The sequence below is a fragment of the Hippopotamus amphibius genome, chromosome 5, assembly GCF_030028045.1.
Source record: "Hippopotamus amphibius kiboko isolate mHipAmp2 chromosome 5, mHipAmp2.hap2, whole genome shotgun sequence".
Lineage (NCBI taxonomy): Eukaryota > Metazoa > Chordata > Mammalia > Artiodactyla > Hippopotamidae > Hippopotamus > Hippopotamus amphibius.
The window spans coordinates 118,020,174-118,042,233 of NC_080190.1; the positions used below are offsets into that span (position 1 = coordinate 118,020,174).

Consider the following 22,060-nt stretch of genomic DNA (forward strand, 5'->3'; position numbering starts at 1 on the left):
AATAACTGACAAATATAATTTCATAGCATAAAATAAAAATATCAGATACACATTTTATCTCCCTATTAAATACTTGTATTTAGTCAAATTAGAATGCACCTGTGAACATTAGAAGGCAGGCTTAATCTCTGACAATGCTATTAATTTCTCTTGCCACAGCAGTGCTATTTAGAAGCTGGTTAGGTATGAATATTATAATAATAGTTTGGGTTCTCCCTTGATAAAGAATAAAAGGCTTAATTCTGAGAATGAAATTCTTGAAATTATTGTAAATCAGTTGAAATTTGGTTGTGGTAATTAATGGTTTTGGAGAAGTGGTCCAGGTATCATCTTCACAAAAAAGTTTTAGAGCAGAATTTCTTTAAGTTCATGACTATCATCATTTGTCCTTCCATACGGTTTTCATAAATACATAATTATAGGAATGATTTTTTTTTTTAGTACTACCATTTGTGATTGCCACAACTTTGAGTCCAAGCTAGGGATCCTAAATTTGTTAAAATATTTTCTTAGTCCTACATGTAACAGTATAACTCTAATTCAGTCCTATAATTAAGTTCTATTTGCAGTGTTTAACTGAAATTTGAAGTATAATTGTAAATTTTTTTCTTCAGTAATCCATTTTATAGTTAGTCAAACTGAGATTGAATTGATGACCCAAAATCCCGGTAGAGTTGAAGATGATATGTGTTTAGAATACTGGTCGTGAGAAACTGGTTGAAATTGAAGAAAACAAGACACTGTCAAATATTATGAGCTAGACGATAATGACCAAGGGAATGGTTACTCAGGAACTACTTAAAGAGCAAGGCTAAGCCCATTTTCTCTCCTTTCACTATATTTCAGGATTTTATTGGAAAATGTTAAGCTAAAGACCTGAGAAATTTTAACAAGTGCTATTGACTGTGAAATTTGCTTTGTATCTTCTGATGATTTTTAGTTTGGTTTTTGCAATCAAGCCCACTACTTGCAATTAAGATATCAATTTGAAATGCATCTATGATTCCCAGCCACATGGGTCCTTATTGCCATTATTTTTAAGAATCTAACTTTATTGGAAATTAGCAAACTTTTTGCATATGTTCTCTTACCTCAGGGAAGATCACTTGCTAGCAACTCATATTACTAATGACAGGTTTTTAAGAATTGTACTGACATCACATGTTAGCTACTAAATGCAAAGTTTATAACAGTATTATTTTATGTAGTTACCTATTAATAACTGGCTGCTAGTGAACGTTTCTCTAAAAAATTTAGACCTCACTAATAACCTTTAGGTATGAAATAAACTTGTTAACTTCTGTCTTTAATTAAGCTTTGGTCAATATAGTGAAAATATCATAAAATGTTTATTTCAGAATATCAATACTATTTTGTCTTCATTTTTCAACAGGAATTTTAATTGCCCATACATAAAATACTGCAGAGGAGATTTTGAGAGATTGATGGTTCTCAAAACAAGGTTTCCATATTAAGATTTTCATAAAAGCCTTTGCAAAGTAAAATTAAATTCCACTCATCTTAATATGAATTTAAAATCATCTTTTATAACAGTAGTAGTGAGATACATACTCTAAAGTTAGTTGGAGTAGATATATCCTACATTTCAAGGTTATCATGTAATTTAATAAAATTGCATAACCTCAAGGCTCTTCACAATATACTTAATTTTTCAAACCAGAACTGTTCAATTGAAAACATACCACAGTAGAATGTCTACTTAAGAAATAACAAAAGGGGAGCTATATCACCAATGTAAGATTTATAGTTAATTGTAAGTTGTAAGTTCTGCCATTCTTAATAATTCTTTGAGATGCTAAGTGTTTCAATTCATATTTAATGATCGTGGGAATTTTAACATTTGTTCCAAAATACCAGAAATTGTAAAAATTGTGAATTATTGGAGAAAATGCCATTACTTGTATATCTGACATTTAATTTTTTAAATTATGGCGTCTACGTGCTTTTGTAGTATAATAATACGATGATTATTCTCTTGTAAAAGAAAAGGAAACTAGTAAAAAAAAGTTTTAGTTGATGTTATCTGCTTGTGAGTATCAATTACTTTAGTATTTAAAATTTTAAGGTATTGCAAACTTTTCTTTAGAATGCACAAGTCCCTTCCTGAGCCTTTATGCCTGTGGTAGAGCAATAAGAGTGAAAAGGTTGTCAATATTTTCAGGTTTATTTGACTTAAAGAATTAGTGCCAAGAGCTGGAGAGTCTACTTTTTGGAGGGAAGTGTTGTTTAGAATATGTAAAAATAAGTGTAATAGTGTAAATAGTTAGAAAAAATTAAATAGCAAGTGCTTTAACTGCTCAATAAAATAGTATAGATGTTCTACCATCCCTAAGGCACTGGCTGTTATGCATTATTTTCTGATTTTACGATTGCTGTATATATTACACTTGAGGAATAAATAGTTGGTAATAGTGTATTATATCTATCTAGAGTTCTGCAGCACACCTCACTGTACAGTATTTGAAGTTTTCTTTTATATCAATAATAAAACTATAAGTTAATACATACTGATTTCCCCCTCAACTTCTCCATATTAGCTTTTCAAAATATTTTTTTTATTCTTTAGTTTCCTGGAATTATACCTACTTATGATAATGCATGAAAATGTAGTTCAGTTTTATAAAGGAATTCTTAGTATAATAAAGTTTATTTAAAAACTTCCTTCAGTGGGACAGCATATAAGAACAGTGATTTCTCCTCTTAGTGCAGATTTCAATGCAAATGAAATGGACCCAACTAGAAAAGAGTAAGCAAAATTTCCTTAGACATATTACATAATTGGGTCATGTGATGCTTACTGAATATTTAAAGACAGAACAAAGATATGTTCTAATAAAGAGAGAACTTGTTTTTGTGCTGTTTTTTTAAAAAATACTGGTTAGAGATAATGAGGAAATGAAGGGAAATATGGAAAATAGTACTAAATTACATTTGTATAGCTTAGCAATCAACACAACTGATATTTACTTTTAAGTTTTAATGTCCATTTTGTTAGAGCAGACTGTTTAACTTAGTGGTCAGAGGATAGCCTCAGACATCAGACTTACAGATCTGAGTCCTGGCAGCTGCTTACTATGTGACTTCTGTGCTTCAGTTTCCTCTCTGGGAGGATGATAATGACATCTACTCCTGGGGGTTTTTGTGAGGACAAAACCAGTTAACACTTACCAGATGATTAGAGTAGTGCCTGACATATAGTAAACACTAAAATGTTTGCTGTTATTGTTATTTACACATCAAAGTAGCTCAGTACAGCTCAGCTGCCATTTAAGTGGGATAAATCATACATAGGGCATACATTTAAATAGTTTTAAGTTAAAATGTTTTATTTGTGGATTTAATGAGCTAAAAACTGAATGGTTATGTGGTTCAAGTATTTATTCAAGAGCTTTATGACCACATGCAACATTGAAAATCTGGAGAACTGACAGTCTCTGCTCTGTGAGTAACTTGCTCTGTGGCCTAAGGCAAGTCACGGAGCCTTTCAAGACCTCCATTTCTACTATAAACTGGTTTTACAGTTGTCACCCTCTGGTTCTGCTGACCACATCATTGTGGTCTCACTTGCTGAAGGCATAGTGCTCATGGGACAAATGACATGGGTATTAACCCCAAGTTAACTAAACACAATTAGCTTTGCTCTGTGATTTGGCTACATTTGTCCCAAACTTGGACTTGAGGTCTTATACATGCATGTCACTGGTCACATACTACATAGTTTGGAGCTCTCAAAAACTTCAGTGACTAAGACACTTATGACAGTTCAGTATGGATTTTATTTTAATTGACTGGCATTTTCAGACCCCAGTAACTGCAATTCTGACTGCATAGTTGGTTGTTTCTAATCATTAAAAATGTATATTAAAAATTGAAGTAAGTCTTTTTTCTAAACTATATATGGTATACTGAGGTGACAAACTTATGGGCTCTTCAAATGTGTACTCTTTCCTGTTTGGAAACCTGTCTTTGTTCCATTTATCATACCACATAATTCTTTATCTAAAAACTGATAGCTAGTGTGAGAATCTGGGGGGATTATTCCTGTTTGTCAGTTACATGTATAGAGAGAAACATGTATAGTATGAGGTCTACCTCATACTTATTTTTACATTTGATTTCTATGATCAGCATATTATACTTGAGTCCTTCATTCATTTAAAACTATTTATTAAGCACCCATCAAATGCCAGACTGCTAGGAACGGGGGAAACAGTTCTAAGGGAGACAACTTCCATGTGGCTCTTAGAATTTACATCCCAGTAATGGAGACAAGCAAGAAACACAACCATAATAACTATCATTTAGTGATCCTTTCTGTACATCCAGGCAATAGGCAAAACACATGCAATAATTAGTTTAGCCCTCAAAACAGCACTTTGTGGTTGAGTACCATAATTTTTTTCATCTTTCAGGAAACAGGCTCAGGTAGGTTAGGTAGTTTATCCAAGGTCCTGAAGTTAATGGCAGAGCTGGCATTTAAACCTCGATGTTTATGACTCCATAAAGAGACCCTGTGCTCTTAACCTCAGTGATATATTTGTTATTTAGCAAAGGAGTAAAATTTGGTGGTCACATCTTTTATTTTAATTGAAGTATAGTTGATTTACAATGTGTTATTTTCAGGTGTACAGCACAGTGAGATATATATATATATATATAAATATGTCACATACATTTTTACAAACAGCTATTGTTAAATCTAGCTTGCTTTTAGGTACGCCAACTTGGTTTGAGCTGATTTCAGTGTATAGTACCTGGCTTTAGTTTTACTTCCTACAAGTCCCCTTCCTGAACCCCAATCCTCTGCCCCAAGTTCTTCCCTCTTTGGGTTTGTTTTCTTCCTTCCTCCAAATCTGAAGGTACTTGAAGGAAGAATTTCAGAATTTCTTATATGGTTGATCTGGGTAAATGTGAGAATCGTTGGTTAGATTAAAGTCCAACAGCCTCATTTCAAGAATCTAGAATAATTATTGTCATTTACTAAGTGGATCTGTGGCTTTGGTTGGCAAGGTTCCCCAAAAGTGATGTTTCTCAAAGTATACTTCACAGGCTTACACACATTGCACCTAGAAAACATTTCTGTGGAATCTATCATGTGCCAGGTATTTTGCTAAGCATAAGGAACAATAAAATGGTGAGAAAGACATACTTCCTGCCTTCATTATACTTATATTTTTAGTGAAGAAGAGAGACATTTAGATAAGCAAGTGCAGATTTAGGGTGAATACTGAGTGGTGTGGGATTACACCACAGGAGGAACTACCCTGACCTGCTAGTGGTTAGAGAAAGCTTCCCAAGAGGTGATGTATTAACTGAGACCTAAACAATAGGATGTTTAAAAATCAAATTGTAAGACTCAAAACTTCCAAAAATATTTACTTAAGTCAGTACATCAAGCAAAATTAAGTTGGATGCTTATGTCTGCCATACTTTAGACCCCAAATCCTTCCTGTGAGAGGGTGGTGATCCAGTTGAATGGATAAGGATGAAAAAAATTGAGAAAACTTGTGCAAATACGGTTGCTAAGGAAAGGGAAACAAATTGCAACAGAGACTGAGATTCTAAATTCAGTGTATAAAACCACTTCAGGAACATGAGCATATCCTTTGAAACTAAAAGGTATCTCTGCTATTGAATATGATTGGTGTAAATTAGATGCATAGATGCATAACAAAAAATGTAAACAAAACAGTAAAGCAAGAATCAAATTAGAAGCTAGAAGCCCTCAATTATTCTGACCTTACATTACCAGGATTATAGAAAGATTGGTCCCATTTCTTCTTCTAGCTTCTCATGGCCCTGTCCCTGTGTGTCACCTTTTCCGTCTCCATTAAGCAGTAGTACTAAGTGGCTAATAACCAATGTATATCTTAAGTTGTGCTTACAATATTGCTTTTCAAGTTGATTATCATTTTATCTTTCTTATAGCAAGTAATTTGGCTTTTTCTTTTGTACAGTAAACTTAATGTTATTAAATTTATTTTTGGTGCAGTCATTAGAAAAATCAAAATCTGAAAAAGAAGTAATCTGTAAATGTTTTCCTTGAAATTGGCCTTAATTGTTTTCCTTTTAAAAGTTATTCTTGGGACTTCCCTGGCGGTCCAGTTGTTGAGAACTCACCTTCCAATGCAGGGGGTGTGGGTTTGATATCTGGTTGGGGAGCTAAGATCCTACATGCTTTGCAGCCAAAAAACCAAAACATAGAACAGAAGCAATATTGTAACAAATTCAATAAAGACTTTAAAAATGGTCCACATCAAAAAAATCTTTAAAAAAAAGTTATTCTCAAGGCAATGCATGTACATGGTTAAAAAAAATTTTTAATTACAGAAAAACACCCAGCTGCCCCATCTCAATTGCTAAATCAACCATTTCTCTTTTGGTGGTGAACTCTGTAATTTAAATTTAAGTAAGATGCTGACAGGTCTCATCTCTTGATTTATCAACTTCAGACAGTACAAGCTGAGTCCCATTGCTCTTTTTAGGTTATCTTTATAACTTTATATAATATATTTATGTCTCTATTTATTGAGCCATCAATTTTAGACATTACCTCTTAACTCTCCATTATATAAAATGAGGAAATTAACATTTCTATACTTTCTCATGTCCCTTATTTTTCCATTCCCCTTCCTTTTATTAGCTATACTATTACTTTTATGTTATCAAGGTTTATATATTCAAAATATGTTCTATAGCCATAATTGCTTTAATATATAGTTTGACTAAGTTAATAAACAGCTGAAGTGATCCCAAATGCCAGAATGAGATGGGCTTTTTTTTTCCACCTGAGACACTGACTAGAAGTTGGAACTTTCCCAAGGCAGAAATTGTGATTTAAACAGATTTATGCTTTAAAAGATCCCTCAGGTGGCCAAGTGGAGGATATACTGGGTTGGGATGAGAGATCAGTTAACAGACTTGCTGCAATTAGATGAGAGATGGGGGCCTGAACTGATCCTCTGGCAGTGAGAATGGAGAGAAGAGGATAAAGGAGAGTAGAAGAGTCAATCTGGACTCACAGGTTCCGATTTGAGAGGCTGGATGGTGGTGCTACTAATTTGGAATTGGATACAGGAGTAATTATACATTGCTGGGTAGGAAGTGAACCCCATTTTTGGACATGTTGAATTTGGGGTGTTTAGTGCTTCTAGGTGGAGAGAGATGGAGTTTAGGAGGGGTGGGGTTTCGAAGTACAGATCTGTGAATCATAGGATATGACTGAAATCATAGGAGTGGATGAGATTGCCTGGGAAAAGAGTGTAAAGTGAGAAAAGAGCTAAAAATGCAATTTTGGGGAATGCCAACTTTTAAGGAACAGGCAGAATAGAGGCTTGTAAAGGAGTTTGAGGGATGGAAATCATGGAGGTGATATCACAGAAAAGAAGGGATGGAAGTTTCAAACAAAAGGGAGTAATGATGTCAAATGCTGCAGACAGTTCAGGCAAAATTGATTTTTTTCTTCAAGTGTCCACTGGATTTAACAGGGTTTGGTGACTTTTACAGCCACAATTTCAGTGGCATGGTGGTGGTAAAGGTTAGATTGTGAAAGGACTAAAGACTAATTGGGTAGTGAAGTCAAGATACCTTTTAAGAAGTTTGAGCCAAAGGAAAAAAAAGTTTGACTGAAAGGGAAGAACAGAATACTACAGATACAGGGTAAAGGGAAGGATGGATGGATTTTAGATAATTTTTGATAATATTTAGATCAATATTTTCAACCCTACTGGAGCCAATATCCCCCTTTTATAATAATATATTCTAGTCCCTATGCCCTACTAAGATAAAATTCATAGATAACTTACAATTAAAAAAAAAAAACAATTTAATGTTCTACCTATAATATGAGGAGAAACAGAAGAGATTTATAATAAAACCACTCTCAAGCACAACTAATCCAACTGATACATACGTAGACTCACCATGAACTCAGTAGCTATAAATACAGATATCAGCGGGCTGTATTAGTGACAAAATCGTGAGTCTTAATACCTTCAATGGTGTGATTTTCTAAAACAGGGAAATGACTCTTGCTTAAAATAAAATAAAATAAAATAAAATAAAATAAAATAAAATAAAATAAAATAAAATAAAATAAAATATAAATACAATCTTCCCCTGGTTTACATAGTAGTTGTATTTCTGGAAATATTCCGTATATTTTAAAACAGTGCAAAAATCCCCCAATATTTGTGTACTTGTGTTTATAAGTAAAAAGGAGTTGGATCTAGGCTTAAATAATGATCACTAGGTTTTTCACTTACTGTCTGGCTGAACTTTGAATGGAATTCAACCTAATTCTTCCTTGTGCAGGACTGTCTCAGACACTGCAAGAGTCTTATGTTTCCTAGGCCCGGCACTCTAAATGGCAGTAATGACCTTCAATAACCACAAATTCCCCTAAAATTTCACGAATTCACTGTTCCCTTTGGGACTGCCTGGATGCGCTAGGCCAGAGGAGAAGAGGAGGCTGAAATAAAGACAAGATAGATGATTGTCCCTGATAAAGTGAGAGGTGATAACATTGAGAATAGAGGTAGAAAATTTAGGATTGTAGAGGAGAAGCACACACATTCCTATCTTGGCAAATGCCATGTTTCCCACAGATGAGCGACAACCCTGCCTTAAGGATTTTGTGATATGCTGGTAAATTATCTCTCTTTTTCAATGCTCTGAGTACCCTGTCCCTTAACTTGGAGTTCCCATCCTTCATTTAAAACCCTCAGCTAGGGACTTCCCTGGTGGGGCAGTGGTTAAGAATCTGCCTGCCAGTGCAGGGGAAACAGGTTCGATACCTGGTCCAGGAAGATCCCACATACCACAGAGCAACTAAGCCTGTGCACCACAACTACTGAGCCCACATGTGGCAATTACTGAAGCCTGCACGCCTAGAGCCTGTGCTCCACAACAAGAGAAGCCACTGCAATGAAGAGTATCTCCCGCTCTCTGCAACTAGAGAAAGCCTGTGTGCAGCAATGAAGATCTGACACAGACATACATACATACATACATACATAAAATAAAGACAGAGGTTGGACCATACATTTAGGTATTCAAAATAGAGTTCTAAACCTGATTTTGGTTTTCATATTGAATACATAATATATGATTTCATTATTCTGCCAAAGCATGTTTATTTAGCATTATCAATACTGGGACAAGTTTCATATACCGTATTTGTGCTATTTCCTTCTAGGATTTTCAACAATTTTTAGAGTTGAGTATCAACTAATTTTTTAAAATTAAAAAATTAAAAAAGAAACATGAATTTATGCCTTAAAGTCAAATAATACAAAAGTATATATGGTAAAAAGTTAAAGCCTGTCCTGCTCCCATCTTATTTCTTTCTCCAAAGTAAAACACCATTCAGCAGTTTGGTGTGTATTTCATAGATCCTTTTCTAGACTGTTAGACACATACCCACAAACACACACCCCTTGAGCTTTTGTTCATGTAAATGACATCATACTAATCATACAGTTCTGCTATTTCTTTGCACTACATCGCACTATCTCTGCACCTACACTATGCTTATAGTTGAATGCCTATAGATATTAAGGTAGTAGAGTGATTGAGAGTTTGGTTTCTAATTCGAATCTTGGTTCTGCAACTGTATGCCCTTGGACAAGTTAACTTTTTGGTGCCCAATTTTCCTCATTTATAAAGTGGATGAAAATAATGGTACCTATCTCATAGGGTTGTTACAATGATAGAAGTTGTGGGTATTACCTAAGACTAACGCATGTGAAGCACCTAGAAGGGCCTAGTAGCGTAATAGCCATTTAATGGCATTATTTTAATATTATACTATTGTTATGGGCTATATAATTGTGTTTTCCTGCTGACGAACTATTTAAACTAGTCTCAAAATGTGAATGCTTCCAAACTGGGGTTCTAATAGAATACACTACTATAAGCACTGAAGCACCTCCTTTTTGCTTGTATTGAATTATATTCTAAAGTTAAATTTTTGTCAAAGGCTATTTATGGCTTTTGCTCTATATTGCTTTCCAAAAAGATTGTACCAGTTTCACTACTAACATCAAGGAATTATTCAAATTTGTTGACATGATTTAGAAAATTTTGCTACCTCAGTACTCATAAAATGGTATTTCAAAGCTGGTTTAATTTGTACTTTTTGCATCCCTGTAAGCATAAATATTTACTCATGTACTTATTTATATTTTTCCATTCATTCTACAGTTATATCTATTGGGCATCTGGGTGTATCACTATTCTAGGGACTGGGGCTCTAACAATAAATAGAACAGACAAAAACTTACTTATGGGAATGGTTGATACAGCTCTATTAAAACTATAGTCTATTAGGTACCGTATTAAACCAGCATAAGCTTTTCAAACTAATGTTAGCAAACCTTTGGAATATTTGGCCTTTGTAGGAGGCTAAGAAGAAGGTGGTGCAGCCAGGTGAAGGATGAGCATGGTGTACCTTCTGCTCATTTATTTAATAATAATGAGGCAATTTACTTAAAGATTTGGAGTAAGAAAATAAATTAGTATATAATTTATTTATTTTCTCTGAGATTCTTTTTTTAAAACTTTTTCTCTTCCTTCCTTCCTTCCTTCCTTCTTTCCTTCTTTCTTGTTGCGTTGGGTCTTCGTTGCTGCTGGAGGACTTTAGTTGTGGCAAGCAGGGAGCTACTCTTTGTTGCGGTGTGCACGCTTCTCAGTGCAGTGGCTTCTCTTGTTGCGGAGCACCAGCTCTAGAGCACAGGCTCAGCAGTAGTGGCGCAGGGTCTTAGTTGCTCCAGGACATGTGGGATCTTCCTGCACCAGGGCTCAAACCTTTGTCCGCTGCATTGGCAAGCGGATTCCTAACCACTGCGCCACCAGGGTAAGTCCAAATTAGTACATAATCTAAAACTTATTTTTAACTATAAAAATGAGTTTTTAAAAATAAGACAGTTTTCAAAGAAATTTCCAGCACTTGTCCCCAACCCCTGCCTCCACTTGATGTTCTCCTCTATACTTCTGTAGAGAGACTTGAGAAGCATTAACAGACTATTCAAGACTAATACTTGGGGGCTGAGGAGTAAATATGTGACCTTGTTCCTTGTGTTTTCAGCTTTTGATAATTACAAATAAAGCCACTGTAAACATTTGTTTTCCAAAGTCGCTGTTTCATTTTCATTCCTACCAGCAATGTATGAAAGTTATATTTGCTCAGTGCCTTCGTCTTTACCGACACTTGTAGTTTTCCCCTCCCCCACATTCTAATAGCTGTGTAGTAGTAGTACCTCCTTGTAGTGTTACTTTGCATTTCTCTAATGATTAATGATGTGGAGCATCTTTTCATGCTTATTTGCCATTTGTTTATCTTTTCTGGTGAAATGTCTGCTCTAATCTTTTGACCTTTTTTTAATTGCTTCTTTTTTTCTCATTATTGAGTTTTTAAGAGTTCTTTATATACTCTGAATAAAAATTCTTAATTAAATGTTTTGATTAAAAAACCCCCAAGTCACAGGTTTAATATATGAGTATGTGTACTCAAACGACTGTGAACCACTCTAATTCCACACTTTTTTTGGTAACTAATTTAAATGAACTTGCGATGTTATCTTTCCGAGGAATTATGTTTTTCTCTATCTCTAAAATGAGGGACTTAGTTTGCTGTCAAAATCTAAAATAACTCTCTTCAAGCTCTAAAAAGGTATTCTGTATAAAACTGACCATAGCCTAAAATATAGTAGAAACTCTGCTTCCTGTGAGGATGTAAATAAGCGGAGTAATGTATGACCCAGGAGGAAAGAAAACACTGTTTTCAAACGACATTACTTTCTAAATTAGGGGGTTTTTTCTTTCTTTCTTAAGTGAACTAGCAACATAGTAAGGGATGATTTGAAACAAGAGCTGTTTCACCTTCCCAGAACCCATACCTTGAGAAAAAGGAACTATAAAAAGGCAGGTGTTTAAGTTTTGAAAGTAGTGCATGCAAGCTCCTCTTAATTCATATTTGCACCTGCATCTCTGATTTGCAAAAATTGATGCGTAAACTTTCAAAATAGCAAAATGTAAGTTTGCTACAATATTAACCTGTGGTTTCGTGCTCTATGCAGTAGAGCATGCTACCTTGCAAATGTGGATCCCTTTACCATTTCTAATCGTTACTGCAGCTAATCTGCTTTAATGCTACTCGAACTGAGCTGTTCGCAGTTACTAGACTGGAAACCTCTGGAGTAGCTGTAACTGCCAGAAGCTTCTCCAGTGCAGTCTCCCCCCCGCCGCCCCACCCCCGCCGTCTCTCCTGTGAAGGAAGGTCACCTTCTGCTGTTGACTACGGTACTCATTTATCTGGGCGGAATTCCCAGTCCGCTCCTGTCTCCCTGCATTCGTCTCCTGGATCAGGGCTCCTTCACCGCGCACAGCAGTTATTTCCCGTAGAGCCGGGGAGGGGATTAAGCACTCGCATGGCCAGCCGCAGATCCGGATTATTTCCCTTTCTCGTTCTAAACACGTGTCCAGCTAAAACCTTTTTCCACCTGTCACACTCCCGCTCATTCTTGATATTCGGTTTCCTGCTAGAGTCTTCGCTAGCTCAGTAGCTACGAAGTTTGGCAAAAATAACTCGTGATTTTGCTTAAACAATAACGGACGCGCATATTTTACGGTTAGACTTGTGTCCAGTCCGAAGACCGCGCCTCCTAACTAGCGAGGAGGAATGCACCCAAAGAGTGAAGAGCGGTGGCCGAGAGCCGGCTGCCGGCACTGCCCAACCCGCAGGGACGCGGTCCGCGAACCGCGGGAAGCTTGGCCTCTCGCCGCCGCTTCCGGACACGCCTCTCGGCCGGCCGGGAACTCGCTTTCCCAGCAGGCGCCGCGCGGCCCCCGACGCCCCGCCCCCCTCGGGTGCGGCGCTCGGCGCGCTCCGGGTGCTGTCACTGCTAGACGCGCGAGCCTGGCTTGCGGCCCCACCCCCTGGCTCCCAGCTCCTTTCCCCGACTCCCGCGGGTTCCAGTCCCGGCTTCCAGCTCCCCAGCCCCGCCCCCAGTCGCGCGCGCTCTCCCCGCCCCGCCCTCGTCCCCCCGCGTGCGGCCGCCGCAGCCAATGAGGATTGGGGCCGCGTGCGCAGATTCAAACGGCGGCTCTTGAGGGAGGCTGGGCGCGAGATTCGGCGGTGCGGACAAAACCCTGCAGGAGGCTGCGATCCCTGCAGCGCTGCTCGCTGCGGGGACAGGGCGGGGGTCGGCGCCCGTGGCGGAGCCGCGCTGGGACCGCGGCGAGGAGGCTGAGAGGCGGCGGGAGGGGCCGGCGGAGGGCGGGAGCGCGCCTGCTGACATGTTGGGGGCATCCCTGACCGGGCCGGGCCAGGGCTAGGAGCGGCGCTGCGGGCCAGGGACGGGTCGCGGTCCGTCCCTCCGTCCGTCCGTCCTGCCCTGCCGGGGGCGCGCGTTCCGCACTCGGCCTTCTCGGAGAGGGATTGAGGGAAGCGGCGGGAGGGTCGGGGAGAAGGAGCATTCGCCTGACGCTGGAGGAGGCTGAGCTGCGTCCCCGCCCAGCCCGCGCCTATGCGGTACTTGAAGGATGGCGAAGAGGTCGCGCAGGTGGGTGACATCTCTTTCGTCCAGGCCTGTCGGCACAATCTCGGCTCGCATTCCCTTTCCTTTCCCGCCGCTTCCCCGCCGGGCCCTCCCCAGCCGGGGCAGAGGTTTTCCTTCGCGCTGCTCCACAGCCGCTTCGGCCCGCTGGCCGGAGCGCAACCGTGGCGTGTGGAGAGTTGGGGACCAGTGTGTTTGAGACTCAGAAAGTGAGTAACAGATGCCCAGGTTGCTCCTTGGAGTCTGTTCTCCCCACAGCGCACGTCCAGACCCCCAAACGCTCACAGCCACTTTTTGGTGGGAGTTTGTTGGTAGGTAAGTCTGTGCGCTTTCAGGGAATACGCTCTTTAGATGAAAGTGGTAGTGTCCTGCCTGGACGACCTGAAAATGGTGTTCAGAGGGCCTCTTTTTCTCTGAATTACTGGACCAGTTAAAAATAGGATCTCTGTGATAAACCTGGGTGGGCACACCTCTGCCATCTTTGCTACCTTGAGAGGTGTGAAAGTCCTCTGAGAAATAGCTGAGGAGAGAGGGCCTTTTTTGATGTTTACTGTAATTACCATACCCATATTCTCAGTTTTATGTGTATATTTTTAATATTTTCTACTGGGAAGATGCCACACTGTTACCACCAGTAGCTTGATCTTTAAAATAAAACAATGTGTTTGATTCACTTAATATTTTGTGTGTCTGTTGGGCTCTGACTGTACCTAAGTGTTGCACAGAGGTAGGGCACGGTTCTTTGGTTGAAAATTTTTTTGGTTGGAAATTATGCATCTCATTTTTATTTATATGTCACTATAGTAGCTGCTCCTAAATTGTGTGTAGGAATCACTTAGATGACAAAAAAGGAGAGTGTCTTTTAGTTGTCAGTATTACTAAACAAACATAAAAATATGTTTGACAGGATTTCCAAATGGTTTTATCCAGATCCACAGCCTCAAAGTCTCAACTAGAGGTGTATTTCCCAAGTTGAAATTTAGTGCTAGCTTCATTCATTGCAGATTTCTGTTAAAAATTGGCAGTAACTACACATAATATTTGTTGCTCCATTCGTTTATGAAGCACCTGCTGTATGTTAAGATATTTTTGCTGAAATCAGCATAGAATGTAAGTCCTTGTTAGATTATTATTTGGTAGCAACTACAGAATAGATCAAACTCTTGAGGTGGAACACATCTACACACACACACGCGTGCATGCGCGCGCACACACACACACACACACACACACACACACACTTCTCTAGAAGAGGGTTTTCAACCCAGGCACTGTTGATATTTTGGATTAGATAATTTTTGTATTGTGAAGGCAGGACCGGGAGGAGGGGGTGTGCTGTCCTGTGCTTTGTAGAATATCTAGAAGCATCCTTGGCCTCTACCCGGTCCTGGTGGATGCCAGTAACACTCCACTTCCCCCAGGTGTGACAATCAAAAATGTCTCCAGACGTTAACAAATGTCTGTTGTGAGTCAAAATCACCCAGATAAGAATTACTGCTCTAGAACATCATGGACCCAATTGATTTACCAGTCTTCAGAAAAGATAGATATTAAAAGCTCCTGTAACTGTAGTTACTGAGGTACTGGTTTAGGCCTTTACTTTTGAATTTTTAAATATACCTTTATTACGCAAGGTGACAAATGAATATTGTCAACTCAATAACAGAAGTGTGTTTATATTCAGTCTGTGGCATTATCTACTTATCAGTATTGATGTTAATCTTACTTGAAACAGGTTCTTGGCTAATGCTGTCATCAGCAGTTAGTTATGGTTAGACATGGATGCTTGAATGTCAGAACCCTGCCTTCTTCTGTTAGTTTTTCTGTCCATAATTTGTGTACGCTTCATAATAATAGGCTAAGAAAGAAGTGATTTAATGATTAAGTTGCCTATATAAGTTATTTTGTTTTTGACAATACTACGAGCTTTGAGATCTAAACATTAATTGTACTGTTGACTTGTATTCGTGTCAGCTGTATAAATTAATTGAAATGTATTATAGAATGATTGAAAGAGTCATAAGTCTGAAGTAATTAATTGTGGGTTGAAGCTGCACTCTATAGGCGTATACAAGTAGAAGATGCGGTGAGAAATTATTGTCTCTGAATGGTGTATTTCTTAGGGTCTTCATACTTGAATGTGTTTTGTGCTCTAAATTTTATTTCTTACACATATAAATATGACATCTTAGAAAATAATAGAATGTGAAATGTTTTGAAGGATAAATAATCTATCGGTCAAAGTCTAGTCTCGTGCCTTTAACTAAATATCTTAATAAATATGAACCTAATTTATAGTTGAATGAGAAAGGACATAATTCAGTCACTTTAAAATCTCTGCTATATAACCATTTAAATATTTGATTGAAAACTGTACTTTGCTGTATAAAAGTTTTGCATAAGACTACAGGCATAAATCCTGTAATAACCTTTCTCGTATGATCTGAAAAAAAAATAAAAGGAGTAAAAAACTGTTACCTCAGGTTGAAGCAACTGAAGGATGTTAGCTCTTTTGACCTTTGTTTAAGATAGCTGTAGTATCTCTGACCTAGATTTACATAAAGGAAAAGGTTTACTTAGTGTTTTGACTTTAAATAGTTTTAGATCCCACTGGGGGGTTTTAATGACAATTTACAGGCAATACTAAAATTTGTATATCTGTTATTCACATGTATTTGATTTTTTAACCATAGTTGTGTATTAAGTAATTAATTTTAGATTTTAAAAGCAAGTTACACTCTTAAAAATAAGCTTTAAAAAATGTCATTTAGAAGCTAGAAGGCCTGTTTAAGTAGTAGCAGATTCAGGTATTTACTCTTGAGATGACTGGTGACTACACTAAACTGGAGAGACAAAAGCCAACTCTTGAACTGGAAGATGTTTTTCAGTGGGGTATGTGTGTGCATAGGAAGCAGTTTTACTGTTTGGTTTCTAGCAAGATGGTTGTGGATGAAAGAATACTGAAGTATGAGAACTGATTTTTTAATAGGCTTTGTAATTAACTAGCAGTATTGTTTGGGGAAAGCAGGTAAACTCTATATCCCAGTTTCTTGTCTCTTAATATAAGGTGTTTGGATTTTGTGGTCTATAGGGTACCACCTAGCTTTAATATATTTCCTATTTTGAACTCTTTTGTAATCTTTCCTCATTTAAAAATATACAAACACTAATGGAATAAAATAGAAATGTTCTCGCATTGTTTTTGTTTATGGATAGCTAGGTAGAACTCCCTTCAGTTTTATTTCATCATTGCTATTAATGGTCTAATGAAGTCGAATTTGTCTTACTATAGTGATGCTAGTTTGCAGTCCAGATTTGGAAATAAAATAAAATATTCATGTATGCAGTACATCATATTAACCACTGGGTGGCCTGTTTTCACTTTATTAAATCAAACTGGTAAATTTTCATACCTTGCATTCGAACTTGCATTGAACTTAAAACAATGCACAGTTATCCTGTCAAGATAGTATAATAAAGATGTATTTTTTGATCATGAGAAAATATTCAGGCTTGATGCATTTTGATTTAAAATATTATCAAGTTGAAGTGATTTTACTAGAGCAAATTTTATAGAACTACTGATATTTCTCTAATTTCAAATCAGTAGTTTCTATTCAAATAAAAATAAATTTAAAAAATTTCAAATTCTTCCTTTGGCATACCTCGTTTTACTCTTTTTAGATGGAATAATTGATGTCCTTTAAAATTGAACTTCTCTCAAATGTTTTATCTTAATATTGCCACGTGTGAATAGTTTGTGCATTATTTCACAGGGAAAGTTATGACGATCACATCCTATTAGCTTACACCCCACTGTAGAATTACTCTTAACCATTTTCCTGGCCTAATGAGTCATAGTATTTCTGTGTGTGTGCATGTGAGCTTCATTTTGCTGTTTCATAATCTCCCTAATCACTTTATTCATTCATAATCTACAGAAGTTTTTGAATATAGTACTTGGGTTATGTATTAGACAGTTATAGAATAAATATTTTCTTTGACTTAAAAAATGAAACTGGCAGAGTGATTCTGGAAACCAAGTCCTAGGTGGAGATTTAGAGACCAAATTCCTCTTCTATTTTTGTTTTGTGACTGGAGAAATAATTTTACCTATTTTTACTATCTTCTAGATTAGTCACCCTAGTCTAGAAGTGGTTAATCTATTTATAGATAGTAGGAAGTTGATTTTATTTAACTATTAGATATTACTAGCATCAAGTGCTACAATACAGAAATGTTAAAAAATGAAATAAAAAGCAGAAAAATAAAGCAAATAAAACAAAAAACAAAGCAAATAAAATAATGATTTGTTTTGATGGTGTCTAACCATTAGTAAGCAATAGGCCTTTTTATTGTGAAATGGTGAAAGTAGAATATTGGTGAGGTTTTTTGTGGGGTTTTATCTCTTCCCGTTTTTCTTGGCAAATTGTAGGCATTCTCAGGCATCTTTATGTTGTAGCTAGTGATAAGTTTCTAGGATCTTTTTCTGTCATGCTTACTTGAAAGTTTTATCATCCTTTCAACAATTACTTAAATAATCTAGAAATAACTTAATGCTAAAGCTAAGAAGTAGTTAGGTAGATAGATTCTAGGAAAGTCCCTGTGGTAGAGAGATGGATTCTAAGAATTCTACTTTAATCCTCCCTCACACTCACCCACTCAGAAAACCCAGCTTCCTGAACATGATGGTCATGCTGATGCAAAACAGAGAATGAAACCTCTTGTAGAAATAGAAATTTCTCACAAATCAAGTTTGTGGTTAAAAAATAAGGCAGATTTTTAAAGTTAAAATGAACACATTTTCAGGAAGATTACTCCTTGGAAACTAGGCTTTTGACCAAAATAACATTTTTGGACTCATATCTTTAAAATATTTTGATAAGAACCTTAAGGTGAATTTTGTACAGATTAGATGTGATATAGATATTTTTGTGAATACTCAAAATTTATATGGGTGAGTCCCCAAATTAAAAATTGTTTCCAAATAACCTAATTTTTAAAGCAATCTCAAATATGCTGTTGTGGAAGCTGTTGGGGTTTGAGGAGAGGGAAGAAAGAGGGGAAACCTGTAAAAAGCATGACTGAGGGCTGTTTGGGATGGCAGGAAGTGATAATGTTGCAGGGGACACAGTTCTAGGAAAGATTAGGCAGTGTTAGTAAACACCCCAAAGAACCCCTCCTGTACTGAATATTTTTTTCATGTTTGTTTCAGCAGGTTATGCTTCTTAAAATTCTACCACTTGGAGGTGCCTTTGGATTTTGAAAGTTCTTTTTAATAAATGGGAATGATTTTCACCTCCTCTTAGAGGTATTTTCATTTGTTTAAAAAAAAAGTTTTCTTTGTCATATCAACTTGAGATCAGCTATATTGAGGGAGGTGGAAGTTTTGATTGGGTTGGGAAGAAGTGAGGTAATTTCGGAATACAGAATACTTGGAGGAGGTGAAAGAGTAAGCAAGATCATTCGATGATTTTGCAAATGTTTGAATGATAGGTACTGTGCTTGGTGCAGCGTGGTGAACGTATTAGACGTGGTCTTTGCACTCCTGAATTTACTATTTGGTTGGGAAGGTTGGCAAGTGTGATAGCATTAAGAAGGATGGGTAGATGCCATGAGTACGTACAGTGGAGACAGCAAGCTTCAGTATGGTGTTTTATCTGGTTTACTAGCCTTCTTAGAAATTTATGAATTCGTTGGATCCTGAACCATCTCCAATTTTACAGTTTAATCGTGGCTGATCAGGTGATATTTCTGATAGCTGAAGATGGCTGCAAATAACAGGTATTTAATTAAAGCTGTGCTTTTATTTTCAGCATAGTTTAACAAAACAATCATATATGGAAATAGGACTGGCAGATTATTAAAATAGACATTGGTTTTAGGGAAGAAAGCATTGGAATATTGAAGTGCATTGTGAAGTGCATTGAACTAAAGAAGCAGTTAGGTATCATAGTTAGGTGGGTGGGGGATTTTGGTGTCTGGTCAGATAAGAATAATTTTGGTCCTATGGAATTGACAAATCAAGGGAAATTAGAAGTTCCTGCAGAGGATCTGTAAACAGTATATGTTAAATCTAGGCCTTCATTTTCTACAATGTCTGGTAATTAGAAAGATTAAATAAATATTAGCTCATGTTATTTTCAGATCCTCATAACTTTATTCAGTCCACTGACTACTCACAGTCCTCTAATTCAGTTTATCATAAAGATCTGCCATCTTTTCTGGGGTTTTGTGCTTTCGTGGCTTTAACTGTTCTGTGTGTGCTGGTGATTACCAAAACTGTATGTCTACCCTAGACCTTTTATCTGACCAGAAGATTCATGTGCACAGTTATCTTCTAGATCTGCTCTGCCTAATGAGAGAGCCAACTAGTCACATGTGGCTGTTGAGCTCTTGTGATGCGGCTAGTCTTAATTGCAATGTACTTTTTATTTTATTTTATTGAAAAAACTTTTTAAATTTAATTTAATTTTTATTTTTCTGATTGGCTCTGTCGGTAGCTAGGAATTCACTTTGTTGCTCCTGGGCTGTTTCTATCAGCTTCATCTTGTTCTTTTTCTCTTTTGCCCTTGGTATTCTCTTCCCTCCTGGACAATGCTACACCAGATTTCAAAGACTTAAGTAAGAAGGAAAGAATGTAAAAAATTTTGTAATTATGTTGATTACATGTTGAATTGAAAATTTAAAAATATATTGGGTTATGTATTATTTATTATTAAAATTAATTTCACCTGTTTCTATTTTTTAAAATGTGGCTGCTGAGAAATTACATATGTAGCTTGCATTTTATTTCTATTGGACAGTGCTGTTCTAGATATATCTAGCATCCACCTATTTATTTCTCAAGTGCCTTGAAATCAGTCCAAACTGCTTACTCTCCTCTTTCCCTTCTACCTCCCAGAGTTCTGTTTCTCCTTCTATTCCTTATCTCAGTGGATAGCTCCATTTATTCTCCCAAAGCCAGAAGTTTTGGAGTCGTCCTTGAGTCTTCTTCCCATGTCTCTCAGATTCATCAGTTGAAAAATCCTTTTGTTTCTACCTTTTTCATATCTCTCAGTTTTATGTGCTTCTTTCTGTTGCTACTGTTAAGACCTCAGTGGTTTATTATTTTATGGTTTCTTGATTTGTCACATTTAGATTTCTTCTACTCAAGGATATGAAAAGTAGAATTCTACCCTATTATAGTATTATTATGTTTTCATTTTTTAAGGTGTAAAATATTTGCTTCATCTGAATTTTTTTATTTTAAAATAGGACTTTAGCTTTGTTTTTTAAGATAGCTACCCTGTGTCTTACCATTTATTGAAAAGTTCATCTTTACCCCGCTTATGTTACTGTTATAATTTACCAAATTTCTGTATGGATTTTGTTTTTTTTCTGAATGTTCTATTCTGTTCCATTGATTTGAGTATCTGCTCATGTGTCAGTACCATTCTGTTTTATTTATTGTTTCTCTACAGTATATTCTGATATTGGGTAGTGCTAATTCTCTCTCTTATTTTTTTAGAACTTTTTTAGCTAATACTTATTTATTTTTCCATATGAACTATACAGTCAGCTTGTCTGAGTTCCTCTGAAAATCTATTGGTATTTTTATTCATTTAATCTAAATGTATGAATTAATTTATGGAGAATGGACATCTATAATATTGTTTTCCTATCCAAGAATTGTGGTCTGAATGTTTTTTTCATTTGTTCTTCTGTGTCTCATAATAGTTTCATTGTTTACTATCACTTGATCTTGTATATTCAAATTATTTCTACATTTTAACTTTTTTTGTTGGTGGTGTTGTAAATGGCTCATTTCTTCCATTGTGTCTTTTAACTGACTGTGTTTTGTATTTTACCATTATCATTGCCAGGCCCTAATAATTTCTTACTTGGGTTATTGTGAAAGATTACTAATTGGTCTTCCTTCCTCCATCTCTCCACATTCCTGCCAGTGATTTTTTTCTGAAACACAAGATACTGGTCTCTTACTCCTTTACTTAAATTCCTTTAACTCTTTAGGTTAAAGGTCAAATAAAGAATAAAGGTCAAACTCCTTAGCATGATGTAAAGGTTATCACTTCGCCCCTGCTGACGTATCTAGCTTCATTCCTCTGGTGTCAGTAAGAACTATAGCTCCTCTGCATTGTATGACTTAATTTTTTTTATTCTTTGAATAATCTCATTGGACACATGTCTGCTAGTCTCAGTGGCTTCTTTAGTTGTAACTGTGTATTCAAATTCACTGATCAAATTCACCTATTTAAATGAATTCTTGATTTCACAATTGTGTTTTTTTCAGTGAGGATGAGGATGATGACCTTCAGTATGCTGATCATGATTATGAAGTACCGCAACAAAAAGGGTTGAAGAAACTCTGGAATAGAGTAAAATGGACAAGAGATGAGGTAACTATGTGATAAGATTTATTAATTCCATACTCATATTTATTGATTAATAATATATATATTGAAGATACTTAAAAACAAATC

The 22,060-nt window shown here is 36.6% G+C and overlaps 1 protein-coding gene across 2 annotated transcripts in view; it reads left to right on the forward strand.

Annotated features, from left to right (window-relative positions):
* The first annotated feature begins 13,417 nt into the window (after positions 1–13,417).
* Positions 13,418–22,060, forward strand: part of MYBL1 (MYB proto-oncogene like 1) — a 34,079-nt gene continuing 25,436 nt past the window's right edge. For both annotated transcript variants that reach the window (XM_057737448.1, XM_057737449.1), the window contains exons 1-2: positions 13,418–13,583; positions 21,871–21,976. In XM_057737448.1, the coding sequence (XP_057593431.1) occupies positions 13,564–13,583; positions 21,871–21,976 (126 nt within the window). In that variant the 5' untranslated portion in view covers positions 13,418–13,563. The remainder of the gene's footprint in view (positions 13,584–21,870; positions 21,977–22,060) is intronic.